At 40.8% G+C, this 17992-nt stretch overlaps 2 protein-coding genes across 3 annotated transcripts in view; both read right to left on the bottom strand.

Annotated features, from left to right (window-relative positions):
• Positions 1 to 2911: 2911 nt before the first annotated feature.
• Positions 2912 to 12998, bottom strand: DNAJC30 (DnaJ heat shock protein family (Hsp40) member C30). 2 transcript variants are annotated; one of them, XR_014491298.1, is made up of 2 exons: positions 11837 to 12998; positions 2912 to 3009 (listed from the first exon to the last, which is right to left on the bottom strand). XR_014491298.1 is itself a non-coding variant. In XM_083353285.1 (1 exon), the coding sequence occupies exon 1, from the start codon at positions 12843 to 12845 to the stop codon at positions 12144 to 12146; it is 702 nt and encodes a 233-aa protein (XP_083209411.1). In that variant the 5' UTR covers positions 12846 to 12998; the 3' UTR covers positions 11382 to 12143. The 2 variants fall into 2 exon arrangements, 1 of the variants encoding a protein (XP_083209411.1); XM_083353285.1 differs by lacking the exon at positions 2912 to 3009 and having other exon boundaries at positions 11382 to 12998.
• Positions 12999 to 14636: 1638 nt separating this feature from the next.
• Positions 14637 to 17992, bottom strand: part of MLXIPL (MLX interacting protein like) — a gene marked incomplete at its 5' end in the record, with an annotated part of 55231 nt that continues 51875 nt past the window's right edge. The window contains one exon of the mRNA XM_083379483.1: positions 14637 to 15151. Within this exon, the coding sequence (XP_083235609.1) occupies positions 15030 to 15151 (122 nt within the window). The 3' untranslated portion in view covers positions 14637 to 15029. The remainder of the gene's footprint in view (positions 15152 to 17992) is intronic.

Here is a 17992-nt window from a genome sequence, read left to right as displayed (position 1 = left end):
CTTCACTGGATCCCCTCCCTCAGTGACGTAATGCACAAGCCGGAACTGATTTTTCTTTTTTCTTTTTCTTCCTTCCTTTGGGGACTTTGCTGCAAAACTTTATACATGTGTGAAAGTGGGGGGTGTCTTTCCCAGGGGTCATCTGATTCTGGCAGTGCCCCCAGCAGCTTCAAGGTAGACCTCATGCTGTCTTCGTGAACGTTTTTTTTCCATGTAATGTTTTTTGGAAACATAAGTGTGGAAACATAAATGTGGAATATATATATATATATATATATATATATATATATATATATATATATATATATATATATATATATATATATATATATATATATAAAATATTCTTTGGAATAAATTTAAATACTACATTTCTGTATGCAGCGTTTTCAAAGCTTGTTATTCTGCATGTGGGAAAGGCACTTCAGAGGGCCATGATTTTCGCACGAAGGCAGCATATGTGTTGCTTTGGTCTTTACGTTGGGGTTTTCCTCTGCAGGAATTTCCAAGACTGGGTCTGCACCTATCCTTGCAGAATCATGATAGGCCCAAAATAATCATATTAGAGTTTAGGATTATGTTGGTTCCCACAACATGCTAAATTTCTAAGCAGTTGATGCTATTTTACTAGTGTCTAGCATTTTATGCCAGTTCAGAAAGTTACTATGTTTACCAGTGTGATTGCATATTCAGATCGTCACATATTCATTCTGGAAACATGCACGCCAGTCTGCAGGCAGCCTTTGCCTGCTTTGTTCGAAAGCATAACATGACTTGGCTTTTCCTTATGTGTTGTCTTCTCCTACTACTAGGCACAGTGTATACAAGTCATAAAAACTTCCCTCTGAAAAATGAATTATTCGTTATCTAGCAGTCATTCGCATTTGAGCAGACCAGATATAAATGTCTTTATAAAGGTGAAGTGAAGGGCTGCTGGATAAGTGTGAATTCATTCCCTAAATCAGTGTCTCTCAATCTTGGCAAGTTTACAGTGTGTGATTTCAACTCCCCAGTAGTAATTCTCCCTGGCAAATTCTGGGAGTTGAAGTCTTAAAAGTTGCCTAAGTTGAGAAATACTGTACTGGGGAGAGTGTCTGTTTGAGCAGGGCTTTTCAACCATTTCACCCATTGTACCACTTTTAGGATATGGCAACATCCGAGTACCACCAGTCGCCTAGCAAGGTATCAAAAACCTGATGACCAAAACAAAAAAGAGGAAAAAAAATAATAAAGTACAGGTAGTCCTTGACTTACAACAGTTCACTTAGTGACTGTTCGAATTTACAATGGCACTGAAAAAAGTGCCCCCCAAGCCACAGCCGAACAAGACACCTGCCTGCCCACCTGGCGGCGCTCTTCCTTCTGTCTGAGGTTTTCATTGTTGTGAGCATTTCTGTTGAGGATTGGCAGCAGGGGTGGGGCGGGTATTTGGTTTTTATTCCCCCTGTCTGCTGGGTAATTGCAGCAGATTTTGGTCACTTCACATGAATCAGTTGCCAAGCATCTGAATGTAAATCACAAGACCCTGGAGATGCTGCAACATTCCAACTGATTGGCGCTTTTTCGGGGCTCAGCAGAAGCGCCAGGATGAGTGCCGAGCTCCAGTTGGAGCCTGGCACTGATCCTGGCGTTTCCACTGAGTCCTGACAGCCCCGAAGAAGTGCTGATCATCTGGAAAGCAGCACTGATCCTGGCGCTTCCGTTGAGCCGACAGCCCTGCAGCTCCAGCCATCTCTCGCTCGGGCTTCTGCAGTGCTGCCACTGGTTCAACTCATTCCCCTCCCCCGCTACCACTTTTCTAGGATGGCCGCGTACCACCCTCCAGGTGCCAATGTACCACAGGTGGTACCCGTCCCACTGGTTGAAAAGCCCTACGTTTGAGCACAGCCTCCAGGGAAAAGAATGGCCCACTTAATAGCTGTAGCAGCGCCCTCTACTGATCATATAAAAATCCAGCTGAGCGTTCCGCAGGCGCTGGGCAGGAGCTACGGGAGAAGTTTGATTCTGAGGGATCAAGACCAGCAGAATTCCCCCAGGAGGCAGCACGATCTTCTGGCTATTACTGCAAATTAAGATTTGGCTGGAGCACCACGTCAGCTGAAGGGGGAAAGTAGGAGGGAAGATGGAAATGGACTCTGACTGAATAAAAAATATTGTTTATGCCCTGAAGCACATTGAATTTGGATACTTCTCCAGGGGCCCGAAGGGAACTAAATAAGCATCATGACTTGTATCAATAGTAATGACTGAACTCGTGCAAGAGCTCAATTTCGTGCAAGATCTGTTAAAAAGAGTAGATACCATATCCATGTTCTAAATAAAACAATTTATGATGTCAGTAAATGGTCTAGATAAGTTACCAATTGGCACCTGCCGTGTATAATAGGGAGTTAGTGATAATTGACCTATCCCTAGAAGATTGCTTTAAAGCTTTTTGAGAAAAATGTGAACAAAACAATTAGGAAAAAAATAATTTCTAAAGTTAAAAAAAAATACCGTACTCCCCCACAACCCTGAAATGAATAAATAATTCTAATAAGAAAGGACAGTAGAAAGAATAGTAGTGTTTATCCCTTCATCACCTTGGTATCTCTGTTGTTTGAAACTGTCTGCAAACTGAATTTAATCCAGGAGATCCAGCTGGAATTCTCATTCAGCAGAATTCAGGGGATGAACATGCCAACGTCTTTCTTAGTCTACTAACGTATCCTGCAGGGTCGTTGTGCAGAAGAATTGAGATCACTGAGTTCTGTGCCAGAGAGACAAGATAAAAGTAGAACTGACTTCAGTTTCCTCGTTGCTGAGTCATAGATCACACAGATCAAGGAAAGCATTTCAGTACAGAACGCCAGAGTTGATCCCAATGGGAATGGATAAGAAACACTAATGAATCTCCTCTCAACTCAGCTGTTTTTTTGGGCTCCGAGACATAATTTTCTTGTCTTTTCCTAGAAATCCAGTATCAGGTACATCTTTGCAATGGTTAACTTCTCAGGCATACTTAAGGATCTGAGAAAACAAAGGAGGAGAAACGCCCTGAGATTAAAATCTAGGGAGACAGGATTTTATCAAAAGGAATAAAAAGTGCACTGAACAAGTGAACAGGGAAAGTAGATGGGTCTTGGTTTCTAATCAAGCATTCAATGACTGAGTGAATAGATCCTGCTTGAGCTAAACATGGAGAGGACCCTGTGTTTATAAATAGGGTTCACATAATACACCAAATTAATGTTTCTCAACCCTAAGTTGTATGGATGGGGAATTCTGGGAGTTTCTCAGTATCTTAAAGTTACTGAGCTTGAGAAACACTGCATTAAACCCAAACCAAATATTGCGAAGTACAGACTTAGCACAATGTCTGGATCCAGTAATGATGCCATTGGGCGTTTGATGTGAATTGATGTGATTTGTTGGATGACATAATGGCATACATGATGTCACTAGCTCCCTTTGCCTGTTCTCTGGACATCCATTTATTATTTTCTGTCTGATGCCATTTGATAGTTGCTATGAAATGAGACATGCCTAGAATTGGAAAATTGGGCTGCTCTGGCATTTATACTGGTTGGTTGCAGTAGTATTTAATATCTTTGATGCTTATAAAAAAATAACTTGTCATGTATTGCTCAGTTTTTTTGCACCCTGTCTGCCATGTTGACCATGGCATGGCATTAAAATGGTCACAAACATTTCAGCCAATATTTGGGCAACAAAACCGGTTAGTGAAGCTGCCATCTGAGCTCACCTAATATCTAACTATAAGCAAACCAACTGGATTTGATTTGCAGTCTAGACCCCACCCACCCCAGTCTAACTCATATTACTGTCACTAAGCTTAGTAAATCAAATCAAGTCTTTATTAAAGTTGTAGACCAGCATAAGGAGGATGGGACAGTCAATTAAAAAGCATAGCAGATATATCAGATCTAAAAATATATATGAAAAACTAGAAGATATTAAAGCAAAACGTATACTGGCAGTCCTTGACTTACAGCCCCACTGGAGACCAGAATTTCCATTAACAAGACAGTTGTTGAGCTGCACCCATTTTATGACTTTTGCTGTGGTTGTTAAACAAATCACTGTACATGGTTGTTAAGCAAAGCCAACTTTCCCCATTGACTTTGCTTGTTGGAAGCCAGCTGGAAATTTGCAACTGCAAATGGTGATCACCTGACCCCAGGCCATTTGCAACCATCATAAATACATGCAGGTTGCCAAGCACTCAAATTCTGATCATGTGACCATGAGGATAATGCAATGGTCATAAATGTGCAAACTTGTGATAAATCATATTTTTCAGTGCCGTTGTAACTTTGATCACTAAATGAACTGTTGTAATTCAAGGACTACCCATACATGAAAGTCTGTAAGAATCTAAAAGAAAGGGTAGGACTAAGCTTATTATATATCTTGAGAATGCACCTGCTAGATCTTCACCGACTCTGATTAAGGATTTTTTTTATTTTCTGGAACCAGGAAGCAGTAAACGAGATTTGAACAAAGGGGAAGGCTGGGGAAGATGATCTTCTAGAATCAGGAAAGGATAGTACAGTATTTAAAAAAATAATTAGAAGCTAAGAAATTGATGTCCATCAAAGCAGTAATCCGAGAACATTTGCCTTGAAGCAACTAATTTCCTAAGTAAGTTCCCAGACAGTTTGGGGTTTATATTTCTCTTTCCTTAGAGAGCTAAGCAACGGATTACCCCATTTTTTTGTCCTCAGAACAGTCCTGTGGGTTGTGACTCAGAGTGTGTGTCTAGCCAGAGTCACTCAAGATTGTGTGTAGACTTGAAAGTGGGTCTCACTGGCCCAGCTCCGGTCCTTCAACACTCCACTCTGGTGGCTTTCCATTAGCGTCAGTTTTTCCTTGGTGGCCAGGAGCCAACACACAAGGGAGCTGATGCTTGCATTTTTAAGCTCAGTATTAATTCCATGCAGGCTGGGATCAGTTAGAAAGACTTGGGCCAGTAGCCTGGAGCCCTCCAGGATAAATGGACAGGGAATGTTCAATCTCACAGAAATCTGCATTGCCAAAGGCTCAGGCACATAGAATGGGAGCAGCTGGCAGAAAGTTCCCTTGGCACGGCCAGCCATGCTGTTTAGGAGAAGCACCAGACAAAATATTGGCAAGGTGCTACAAGTTGAATAAACCACAACATTTTTGAAACTGGGGAAAAGTATTTTGAATATTGCTACTAATAAAACATAAAATGTGCATTTAATTAACAACCACTGGACAAAACCACAAACCAACTGCGGTAATAAGAAAATACAGATAAAGGCAGAAGCCATAGATATTATTTCATAAGAGTCAAAATAATTTTAGGAATCTGAAGTCTCTTGAAGGGAGACCCATTCCACATTCAAGATAATGTTCCAGGCTGTGTTTCATTTTGTTAGTAGAAAGTGAAGGATTTAATTATTATTTATTATTTATCCGTTTACTGGGGCTTCTAAACCACTCTAATCCAGAAGTACTCTGAGCTGCCCACTTTTACTATTAGTGATTCATGTACCATGGAGTTTTTTATTATATTATATTTAAAATAAATTCACAACCTGGTTAATTCGCAATTCCTTCAAACTTCCCAAAAATTCCTTCCCTGGAAACCCGACTTTGCTTTTATGTCTGAGGTTAAGATGATTGGTGAGCCCCTTGCTTTTGGGGGTGTTGTACTGTGTTACTCAGGACATGCACTTTTTTCTTTTGTTGTTGTTCATGACTTTTAATATGTAAGCTGCCCAAAATTGTTTAGAATAGGGCAGCCTTTAAAATGGGAGGGAGGGAGGGAGGGAGGGAGGAAGGATTGAGTCTTTTGAAGTACTAATGGTGTTTATGATATAGTTAGATTAAAGCCTTCCAGACACCTTAGTTGCTGAGTTGCCATTGCAGAAAAACCCAAACCTGCAAAGACAGAATTACAAAAGGAAGTTCAATACTCTAAAAGAGTAAATGAATTGAGTAAACATCCACTTGCTAGCCATCAACCAATTAAAATAGGGTGGATTGGACACTGACCTAAAAAACATGGAAGAAACAATGTTGATTTCACAGTCAGGAAAAATACAGCAATGACAATACTTGGATAAAATGCAGTTAGTGAGCAAATAATATGAATTAGATTATCACTATATTAACGGGTTTTCCATGATCTTGGTTTGCGTTCCAACAATTGATGCAGACAAAAAGTAGGTTGATGAGTTGTGTGGTCAAGTTCAATTTCTAAGTGACAGAATATGTAAGATATACAGCTTCTGGTAGGAGTCTGGTATGCCAAAGACGGAAGTAGTAAAGAGGAAAGCATACTGTATGGTCTAGGAAACCAAAAGGATGCAGGAGTACAACTTACCAGCTTTTGCCAATCCAATTATTTTTCATTACTAATGGCATTCTTCAAGCCAAGGGGAAGAACAATGTCAACCACTTTCCACAATACCGTCTTGAGTATAGGTAGTGCTCAACTTACAACAGTTTGTTTCGTGACCATTCAAAGTTACACCAGCACTGAAAAAGGTGACTTATAACTGTTTTTCACACTTACAATTGTTTCAGCATCCCCATGGTCACGTGATCAAAATTCAGACGCTTGCCAACTGACTCATATTTATGACGGTTGCAGTAGCCCGGTATCGTGTGATCAACTTTTGTGACCTTCTGACAAACAAAGTCAGTGGGGAAGCCAGATTCACTTAACAACCATGTTACTAACTTAACAACTGCAGGGATTCACATAACAACGGTGGCAAGCAAGGTTGTTAATTGGGGCAAAATTCTCTTTAACAAATGTCTCATTTAGCAACATCAGTTTTGGGCTCAGTTGTGGTCGCAACTTGAGGTATACCTGTGTATACTGAAGTTCACCAAGGGAATGATCAGGAATCACTTCAATATGCTGAACCTTACAGATTGGAAACAGTCAGTTTACATTCGAATACCAAAGAAAGGAGTCTGAAAAGTATTATGTGAGTATGCAAAGTATTATATGACACCCTGAACGTCACATGCTAGCAAAATAATGCTAAACTAATCCCACAGAGGTTAGAGCTCTATATGGAAAGGGGAATATTACATGTTCAGACTGGTTTTAGAAAAGGCTAACAAGAAACATTATTGCTGATGCATGCTGAATAATTGAGAAGGCTAAAAAAATACCAACAATAAATCAATGTGTGTTTAATTGGTTATTAAACAGCCCTCAGTTGTGTCAAGTATGTCAAGCTGTGGAATGTTTGGGGGGAATGTAGAACACCTCATTGGCTCTTCATGTGAAATCTGTACCAAGGACAGGAAGCCATGGTCTAGATCAGGGGTAGGCAACCTCGGCTCTTTTATGACTCATGGACTTCAGCTCCCAGAATTCCTGAGTCAGCGGACTCAGGAATTCTGGGAGTTGAAGTCCATGAGTCATAAAAGAGCCGAGGTTGCCCACCCCGGTCTAGATGGAACATGATGAAATGGACTTTCTCCAGGTCAGCAAAGGAACGAAACAAAGCTGCATACTCTCTCCTTATTTATTCTATCTCTGTGCTGAATATATATTTAGGGAGGCTGGATTGGAAGATGTGGCTTTAAAACAGTAGGAAGAAACATCAATAATCTGTGCTATGCTGATGGCAGTACTCTTGATAGCAGAAAATGCAAACTCAAGTAATGAAAGTCCAGGAGCAGTAAAAAAAAAACGGGGCTAAGTTTAAATATAAGAAAGATCAAAATAATGACAAGAATTAGCACCTGGTAAGATAGTAATGGGATAGTAAGATAGTAATGTAGGTAATGGGAAACAAAAATATTCAAATGCTATGATCTCTCTCTGCCTATAAAGATCAGAGTAATTTAATCAGTGGCTTTCCTTCCTTTCCTACAAATATGAAGGTTGGACTTTGAAGCAACATAACAGAGTGTTCAAGTTTTAAACTTTGGTGTTGGGGAAGACTGCTGATAATACCATAGCTAGCCAAGAAAAAAAAACACAGATAACAGAGGAAATCAATCCAGAATTCACTTTAGGCAGAAATTATCATTCTTAAATTATAATAGTTTGGGTACCCTTATTATTTATTCACAATATGTGGCCTAGTTATCCGAGGGACCACCTGGTACATTCAGAGGATGTGCAGTCTAGGTGCATACTATTAAACCACTAAACTTCTGGGGCCAAGGAAGCGTGCCTTCTCTGTCGCTGCCCTCACTCTAGAATAGCACCCCCGGAGATAAGAAAGGCACCCACTTTCTTGGCATTCAAAAAAACTCTTTTAAGACTTGATCCTCTTCCCAGGCCAAGGGATTGGGTTCATTGATGTATGGGTGGGGCCATAAAGTAGTATTTGTATTTATCCTTCTGGTGGTTTTAGTCCTGATCATCTATTTATGTGCTTGTTTTTATTCTTTTTTGGATATTGTAAGCCACCCAGGATTTAATGGAGTGGATGGCTATAACAAATTTAGTAAATTATTCATGGAGTATTATTAAATTTTGTTTGTAAACAATCAGTTCTCTGAGAAAATGAGACACAATAGTTAATGCTCCCACCCCCGTGTCTAAGATACTATACTACCAATAAAAATAATTTATGACAGAACATAACTTCAGCATAGTTGAGGTTATCGTTTGGAGGGTAGTGGCAGCAAACTATATCTCACAGTTGGAAGAACCTATGACACTGATGCCAAATAAACTGGCTGCCACTGTCAACACAACTGAAAGCTCTTGGGACTAGAGACAGTTGATGTAAAAGATGTCGTTTCCCCCCACCCCACAATCTAATCACACTCCAAAGCCAAATTCTACCAAGTCTTAACAAATTTACTCATTTGGCGTTGGGGTAGTTGTCTTCTTTTGGCCATTTGGCAGAAATGTCACACATCCTAAATCAAGTGATTAGTGTGATTTGAACCACACAGAATGCATGTTTCAGAGTCAATTTCATAAGGGACAGGTTTCAAGGAACTGCAGATGTTGAGGGGGGTTCATGGACAATGCCAGCTATACGACAGGTCTATTGTTCATTCTTGGCATGTGACATCATGGTAAGGATGGCTTGCACCAACACATACCTCTGGGTTCAAAGGGACACCAGGGTATGTCACAGATCACAACATCTCTATTGTGAAAGCCTTGATAGCGTACCAGATCTAAACTTCAGTCCTTTTAATTCAGGCTCTTCCCACAAGTCCATTCAAATGAAGAATAGAACCAAAGTTCAGCCTTGCTGAGTTTCTGGGCTCTCCCACATTAGAAATCAAGCACAGCTTGCTCAAATTGTAGCTGGTAAAGTTGGCTGGATCCCCATCCTCACAGAAATCTCAAGGGACAGGCTATTTTGCTCATGTACTGGCTGCTCAGAAACTGCTGATGGAGAGAAGGGGAGGGGAGTCATCTTAGCCCTCTATCTGCTTAGGTTGAGCAAGAGAAAGAAAGATCTGCTTCCCATTTGCCAATGGGTAGCCCTTGGTTACAGGCAGCAGCCGCTGTCTCTGGGATGCCAGTCAGGCTCTGCTATTGGTGGAGAGGGCCAGCCAGGCTCTCCAACTTGCTGATGGGCCACCCGTTGCCTTGGCAACAGCAGCATCCAGATACGCTTGTGAAGGCAAGGCAACAGAGATTCTGCAAGCTTCTCCAGAAAGCCCTAGCGACCACCATGCAGTTCCACCTGAACCTAAGCCACACAATGCAAGACTGGTAGGGAGGGGGGTAGAATTCCTTGAAATGTTGCATAGAATGCCTACATCCTAGCAGGTATATTTCAGTATGCTGTCATACTGCAAGAAATCTTACTGAAGGTCTCAGATGAAATAGTATTATTGCCGTGTGTGTGTGTGTGTGTGTGTGTGTGTGTGTGTGTGTGTGGAGGGGGGAGGGAACACTAAAAAAAACCAGGACGTTTTTACATGGATGTCTTATATTCTCTGTATTACCATGCCTAATTTAACACAGGGCTTGGTACTCAGCTATGGAGTGTGTACTTTTGGAGAAGTGCCCCTAAATGTGGAAGGCTGATTATATGCCAAGTCAAAATACCTATTCGCTTATTTATGATCTATTACACCAGTTATTACAACATCTAAACTGGCTTCTGTATCTTCCAAGGAACTTTATCCTTGGAACTTTATCCTTAAAGCATCCTAGGGATGAACAGGAACAACTATCTGAAATGTGTCCCAAACTGGCATCTAATGGAAATCTACCTGCAGAGCAACAATCTAAAGGCAGTTCAAATAAATAAAGCTAGTACAAAGAAGAAGAAAAATCTCACTCCTGGTCTGGTGGTTCTTTATATCCAACAGAAGAGGACTTTTCTAGTTTGAGATTGATGGCTGCTTTTATGACAGTCATCAATCACAAGAAACTCATTTCCTCTCATTACCTATATATGGGCATTCTTCTTAAATCCAGCTCGATCAAGAACAAAGCACTCTAGCTTATGAATCTAAATGATTTCACTAGCAGTTATAGATCAGTACAGTACTAGGACTCCCTCTATAGTACTGTTTAGGAACAACATTCCAGTTTTTGAAAACAAAGGAGAATTGCTATAGGGGAGGGGTTGTTGGCTAAAAACTGAAAAAAAGGGCAGGTGCTTTTTCACTGCCATCCAGATTAGGAAGCAGACAGCAGACAGCTTAGGAGACTTCATACAGGAAGGGAAAAAGAAAAATGGGGTTTACGCCCATGAAGGACTAAGGGTGTAAGAGAAGACGTGTTTACAAAAAACTAGATGTATTTGTACAATATACTAAATTTGTGTTTATGTTCTGGGATTCTATTATGCAATCCCATTGTTTGATTTGTTAATGATTTAACACAGTGTGAAAATGGGATAATTCAATTGCACAGTTTTTCGAATTAAGAAACATATGTCCTAATGGTGCTTTTTCAAGAGGCAACTGAACTGACTTGTTTTTCTTTCAAGATGTTTCGCTTCTCATCCAAGAAGCTCTTTCAGAGCTGATGAAACTTCTTGGATGAGAAGCAAAGTATCTTCAAAGAAAAACAAGCAGTCCAGTTGCCTCTTAAAAAAGCACCTTGGGGACAACCATGACCTAGATGACTGAGAATCTCCATAGATAAATTAAATAATTTAAACAATACTGTGTAAATGCAGTTTTAGAGGGCAAAAGAAAAGCCTTGGAAAGATTACTGCAGAGAACACAATCTTCAATTAATAAGCACATTTTGCCACTATTCTAAGTCATTCCAAATGTTAATATAAAAGATGTCATAGTTAAAGATAGCTCAATAGCATATGTATCATCAGTCTTTGTGCTTTTGAAGTTTTAAAGCTGTGTGTGTGTAAATGTATGTTTGTGTGTGGCTTGAATGTCTTGTAGACATAAGAAAATCACAGTACAGCTATACAATACAATCTGCAAAAAACCACAGTGGTCAAATAGTTTATCCAATTAAATTACATTTAGGATAAAGACGTGATTGGTTTTCAGTACCAGAAGTCAAACTGTCCAGAAGCTGTCCATCTATTTGAATGCTTAACAAAAATGAAATATTTGTTCATAACATTCAAATTTCTTTCTGCATTTTTACATTATGCAGCAGCTTTGGGCCCAAATCTAGAACAAGTCTCAACTGTTTGCCATCGTTCACTCCCTAGAGACTAAAATGGACAATGTGAAATTTGAGCGGACCCCGAACAAGGAGTATATATCGGAGGTGGTGACCCTTTGAGAGCTGTATGCAACGAAATTTCATTTTGATGTATGCCGATTGGTGTACATTCAAAGTGACAATAAAGTTATCATCATCAACAATAATATAAATATGCCTATACAAAAACAGGCAACATTTCAACTCCTGTGAAAAGAAAGGAAAAACAACCTCAAATCCTTCCATTCCTTCCACTTAAAAGATGATGATTTTGCGTTGGCAAGCACCTATATTTCTTCTCCAAAGACTGTTAAGCATGGACAATCACATAAAACTATGACTGCTTCAAATTCCTCTAAAAGTGTAAAGTCCTCTGGGCACTAGTTGAAAGTTCCCCAAGAGATTGCTCATATAACCCAAAAGCTGCTGAATGGCCTTGCAGGAGAAATTCACAAATCTCTAGGCACTGTTCTGTTTCACCTGCTTCCCAAGCTTCTCCAAAAGATCAGCATATGAGGTTAGCACAACTTTCTTCTTTTCACTGGAATCTGAGTAGGACCATGACGCCTGATAAAAACAGCATGAGGACGAAAGTTTCAAAGAGTTTGTACTTCTCCTCCTTCATGGTCTCTTTGCGCTTCTCCAATTCTTTCTGCTTCAGTCGTATCAGGCGCTCCCGTTCCAATTGCTCACCATAATGGGCTCGGTAAAATTCATCAAAGTTGAAGATGGGCTTGCCTGAAGGGCGACCAGATGCGTAAGACTGCCTCTTCTTGGACACCATCTGAGTTGCTGCTTTACTTTTGCCGGACGGCTTCTTAACATTGGACAGGTCCTTCTGGGTGAGGAGGCCACGGTCGTACTTCTTGCGCAGGCTGAGGCTGCCCAACACCTGATAGGCCTGAGTGATGTGGATGAAGCGCTCAGCCGCCTCCACGCTGCCCGCATTCCGATCTGGGTGATAGAGAAAGGACTGTTTATAGTAAGCAGTCTTAATTTGGGCCTGAGTAGCGTTGCTTTGCACTCCCAGCAATTCGTACAGGTCCTTCGGTCGAGCACGGCGCCAAACGTTTCCCCTTTCCTGGCCAGGACCTGATCGCTCACGAAAGACGACGGGAAAGACAAGGGTAGGCAGCGCTGCTTTTTTGGGCCTAAGCCCGGCTCCATAGGGCGACCGGAGGAGATCTGAGGCGAGGACAGAGGAGGCCCTTGACTGGCGCTGCCATCTCGCCAAGGCCATTGGCAGCGTCTTTAAAAGCCGGCGGCGACTCGCTCGCGCGCGACCTCCGCCATCTTGAGTTACCCGAGCGATAAGCAAAATCAACCGGTAGCCCAACCCCAGAAAGGAAGCCCATTGGAAAATTCTTCCTGGCCGGCCAAAAGGCGGGACGTAGTCAGCTATTGGTTAGCTCTTGATGGAAGTCGCACGCAGCCACTAACAAGGCGAAAGCCGGGGAAAGGCAGCGCTAAAGAGAGACGGTGCGTCCCAACACGTGGAACGTCGGCGCATGAGTGAAGCGGCCAATGGTGTCGTTTCCGGTAAGAGCGGGAAGTGGGGGGGTAGGCGTCTGTAGACAGACGGGAAGCTTGGCCAATTCAAGAGCTGGTGGGACAAAGGTCAATACCGGGGGAAAAATACGTCATACGTAGCGTTTATGAATTGTTTCTATGTCACCCATCTGCCCACCGATGGGAGGGCTTTATAGGGTGGGCTGGGAATCCAAAGCCTCTGAATCGAATGGTGGAAGAAGCTGCGTAATTTTGATGGCAGCTGCTCAGTGAGACCCTGAGAGGAGTTAGTAATAGGATGTTGCCGCCTAGCTCCGTCCCGTCATTAAGATTGTTAATAAAGGTTGTTTTGTAGCGTCCTTGTAAGGCAGACATGTCAAACGCAAGGCCCGGGGACCAGATCCGGCCCGCGAAGTGGTTTCATGCGGCCCGCGAAGCCACTGCCCTGGCCCAGAGACCCTCCTTCTGCCAGAGACCCTCAGATCTGTCCCACTCCTGCCCAGGCCCCCATAGGCACCCTTGATGCGAACGATGGAGAGCTGACCACGCCCACCCAGTAGGCCATACGCACTCTAGCCACGCCCACCCAGTAGGCCACGCCCACCCAGACCATACCCACCCGGTCCCCTGAGGGCAACTGCAATGCTGATGCGGCCCTCAATGAAATTGAGTTTGACACCCCTGTTGTAAAGTTTTCTGTGGCCGTATTAACCAGGGTAGTTTACCCTAACAGCAACATTTGGACAATATGCTATTGCATCGGTATTAAAGCGCAATTCGTTTTAACTTTTTTGGCTTATGTCATGAGAACTCAGCCCTCTTGGTTAACCTATTATTTAGTGTATTACGCAAAATGGATTAATTCAGTATCCAACCTAATTATTTTGCATGTGGACATTGGATTCCCATGTGGTGATAGCCTGTGCTTTAACTATAGTGTGCTGAAAAACCATAGATGATTGGACTGATTTTAAATGCTACGCTATATGCTGTGGATTGCACATTACAGTTGCTGCATTCATGCATTATCTAAATCAGAATGAAACAAGCACAATTAAAGTATGTCATGAGGTGTGAACACAATCGCTGTCATTTTATAATATAGAAGCTTAAACCCTGAATTATAGCAGTAGTAATTACATTATATTTGCATTATCAGTTACTTAAAGACTTCACATGTGCTTCAGGGAACAAATCCCGAGTCTAAGTGTATAAATACAAAAACATTGAAAACTAAGTAAAGGAGTTTTGGTTCTTTTCAGTCATGTTAAATGATAAGACTAGATTTCTCTTCGCTTACAAACACTTGACCTTTACCCCAAAATTGTGGGGGAAAGGATTGAAGAAAAAAGAGCAATTTCTACTTGCAGGGTCATTTGTCCATCTCTGGTTGGATATAAACTAACGAGATTAATATAGACACCTGTAACAAGCCACAGTGGTGTCAAAATGACATATACATTATACTTTCAAAATTGTGCAATTATGTGGTTTATTTTACATTTGTTGATTTAGAGTGCTCAAACTGAGAGGCCTTGAATTACCAAACATTTTGAAATTTGATTGCTGAATGAAGTAAGAGTAATAATATGTGATGAAAGTAAAGAAACTGAACGTGTAATGTATGGTTTAGCATCGAGCAAGGAGTAAGTAAGCCCACCAAGAGAAAACAAACAGATCACACAGATCTTATAGTTTAATCACTTCTATTTCATTGGTCAGATTGGGAGAGAAGGCTGGGCCAGATGGCTTTGAGTTAGAGAAACTTTGGAGAAAAGTCAGCACAGAAGATGGTTCTTCTATAAGCTTCTTGGAGAGAACCAATCAATCAGTTGTGTCATAAACGTAGCTCTTCTGAAGGGATGAAGGAGTCCTCTGGCAGCTGTCATTCTTTGGTTAGCATCCCGTTTTTGGGCTAGGAAGAGCCATCAATGGTACTTGTTCCTGTCACTGCTTGGGTAGCCTGTTCTGGGATGCCAGATGGGTTGGTCAGGATTGAAGTAGAAACACTCAGTTGACGAAGGGAGCTCAGTACAGCTAAGGGGAAAAATGTGTAGAGAGTGTAAAATCAAGAGACACCCCTAAAATTGTTTCAGCTCCTTTGCTCTGATAGGCTAAGGACAGAGATATTGAATCTTGCCAATGCAAAGTTCAGCAAGACATCTCCCCAAAGAAATAGCACTGCAGAAGGCACAAGTGATATGAAATGTATACTTGTAATCGTAATCACAAACAGTCTATACTGTCTTTATCCTTGGATTTTCTATATCCTGTTACGTTCCTTCTGAATCCTCCTATGCTTTATAATGGTGTTTCTCAACCTTGGCACCTTTAAGATGCGTGAACTTTTAACTCCCAGAATTCCTCAATCAGCAAGATGTTAATAAACAATGTTTTTTCTTTGAAAGAAGAATTGATATAGAAAACAAAAAGGAAAGCTACAAAATCAAAGAAAAGGTGAAATCCTGTCATTAAAACTATCACAAATAACATGATTTGTTTTTTACTGTAAAAGGTGAAAGCACTGTGTTGGACAAGCTGAGATTATCCCAGAAAAGGTTATGATATTTCTGTTGGCATTAGGGTTAGGTTTAGCATTCACATTGTGTTCTGGCTTCCAGCATATTTTAAGACTCTTTAAAAGCTGTACTAATCCAGAAGAGCTTCATTTTGTGTAATATAGTACAATCTTAAACATTTAGAAAAGTCCCATTGGTCTTAATCCCCTCAAATAATGCATCCCAACCTTTTTCCTTTATTAAACACCCAAACCTGTTTATCAGAAACTTCTTATTTAAATGTCCCTGTTGTGATTGGATAATGAGTTTGTGTGTCATTATTTATTTTATTTATTTATTTTAATTCCATTTTCTCCGAAGACTCAGGGCGGCTTACAAGCTTAGCAGTAGCCTTCATTCTATGTATATGCCTGCTTATTAGGGCTTTCGCCCCCCCCCCAAGCGGCATTATCAAAAGAAAAATACTTACTCTGGTGTGGGTAATTTATTCAAGTTTGGGAAACATGATCCTAGAAGATGGTTGTTATAGCAGTAGTTACCCAGCCACTGTACCAAGATGGGAGGCAGAGTTTGATATATGGACCTAGAGCAGGGGTAGGCAACCTTGGCTCTTTTATAACTTGTGGACTTCAATTCCCAGAATTCCTCAGGAATTCTGGGAGTTAAAGTCCACGAGTCATAAAAGAGCCAGGGTTGCCTACCCCTGACCTAGAGGGCTTCTAGGAAGGAGATCCAAAACCTCGAACTTTTCATCCCAGGCATTCATAGAATATGCTGCTACAAAATCACAATTTATTTCCTTAGTAAATGTTAATATGATTTGTGAATCAGAAACTCTTGTTCTTTTTCTTAACAAGCCAGAGATAGTAGTTAAGAAGAACAACTTTTTATGTCATGTTAAGAAATCATATGTAGTCAGACCACATTTGTTAACATGTTGCATGTTCATAGTAAACCAGAATTCTGGGTCAGAACAACCAGTAAATGCAGGCATTGAATCTAATGAAATGCACAAGCAAGAATATTTAAGACTGCTGCAATATATCCAGGTACAAATATTTTCTTGGATTGCCTTTCTACAATGGTATAAAGTTCCTAGTGAGGAAAATGAATTTTCTGGCATGCATGAATTGAAAAACTTGTATCACTCCACTATGTATAATGTTTAGTCCCTGTAACGTTCTTTAGATATAAACCAGAGATCAAAAAATGATATAATACTATACAATATTATACAATATTATTAACCATGGTTTTGGTAAACATAATGAGGGACAAAGGACTGAATTATAACCTTTAAATAATTGAAAAATACTGCTATTTTAGCAATTCCCATGTTTTCAATGAAGGTCTTGCAGATTTTAGGATTTTTAAAATACATGCCCCATCATAATCTTGAGAAATATTTTTTCCATATGGCCACTTCTCTGAGTTTCCTGTACAGTGAGATGTCGGCAGTCATACTGCTTGAACTTTTTTGCGTCTATGTCTCTCCAAGACTTTCTAAGTACCTGAAGCCAAATGCCTTTCTTAATGTAGCACATGCAACATTCCTTTATCCTCTGGCCAATATGACACTAAGTTGGAATACAGAAACTGAGCAGGCTTTTGAAAATATGTTATTCCCTGGATGATTGCAGATCCAGAGCTGGGTTGTATTTTTCTGGGTGTCATTGTATTCCAATAAAAGTAGCGACATTTACAATTCAGAAATTAGGTTCACGAATAGTCAGCATCCACACTGTTTAGAATTTGTATTTTTATCCCACTTTCCTTTGTGATTTCAATGATGTGAGATATACATACATACATAGATGTGGCATGAAGGCCCAGCAGCTATGACGCTGGGCTTGTTGGCTGGAAATCTGGGAGCCCAGATTCCAGACCCTAGTGCCACACAACGGGGTGAGCCCCCGTCCTTCTCCCAGCTCCTCCCAACTAGCAGTTTGAAAGCATGCAAATGTGAGTAGATAAATAAGCACCACTCTCATGGGAATGTAATAGCGCTAGCATTCCTTAATGTCATGCTGGCCACGTGATTGCAGAAATGTCTTTGGACAGTGCTGGTTCAATGGCCTTGAAATGAAGATAAGCACCACCCCCTATAGTCGGCAAGGACTGGTGGAATGATTGCAACTTTGAGGATCAGTTGTCTTCTTTTTCAGTGCTGTCATAACTTTGAACAGTCACTAACTGAGGCGTTTAATAAATGAGACTATCCCTTATAAGCTCCATAGGTAAGGAAGAAATTGAATCTGGATGTCCTTTTTTAAAATTGCTTTAGAATCCAAGATTAAACCCGATGTCCTGGTTCAGCATTTGAATAGCTCCATGCTAAATCAAGGTTTAAAAATTATTT

This window comes from Vipera ursinii (genome assembly GCF_947247035.1).
Source record: "Vipera ursinii genome assembly, chromosome: 1".
NCBI lineage: Eukaryota > Metazoa > Chordata > Lepidosauria > Squamata > Viperidae > Vipera > Vipera ursinii.
Note: the sequence above shows the minus strand (reverse complement) of the source record. Positions and strands in the feature narration are given on the sequence as shown.

Excerpts from the sequence above, each read along its gene's own strand:
- DNAJC30 (XM_083353285.1), bottom strand. The coding sequence starts at position 12,845 with ATGGCCTTGGCGAGATGGCAGCGCCAGTCAAGGGCCTCCTCTGTCCTC.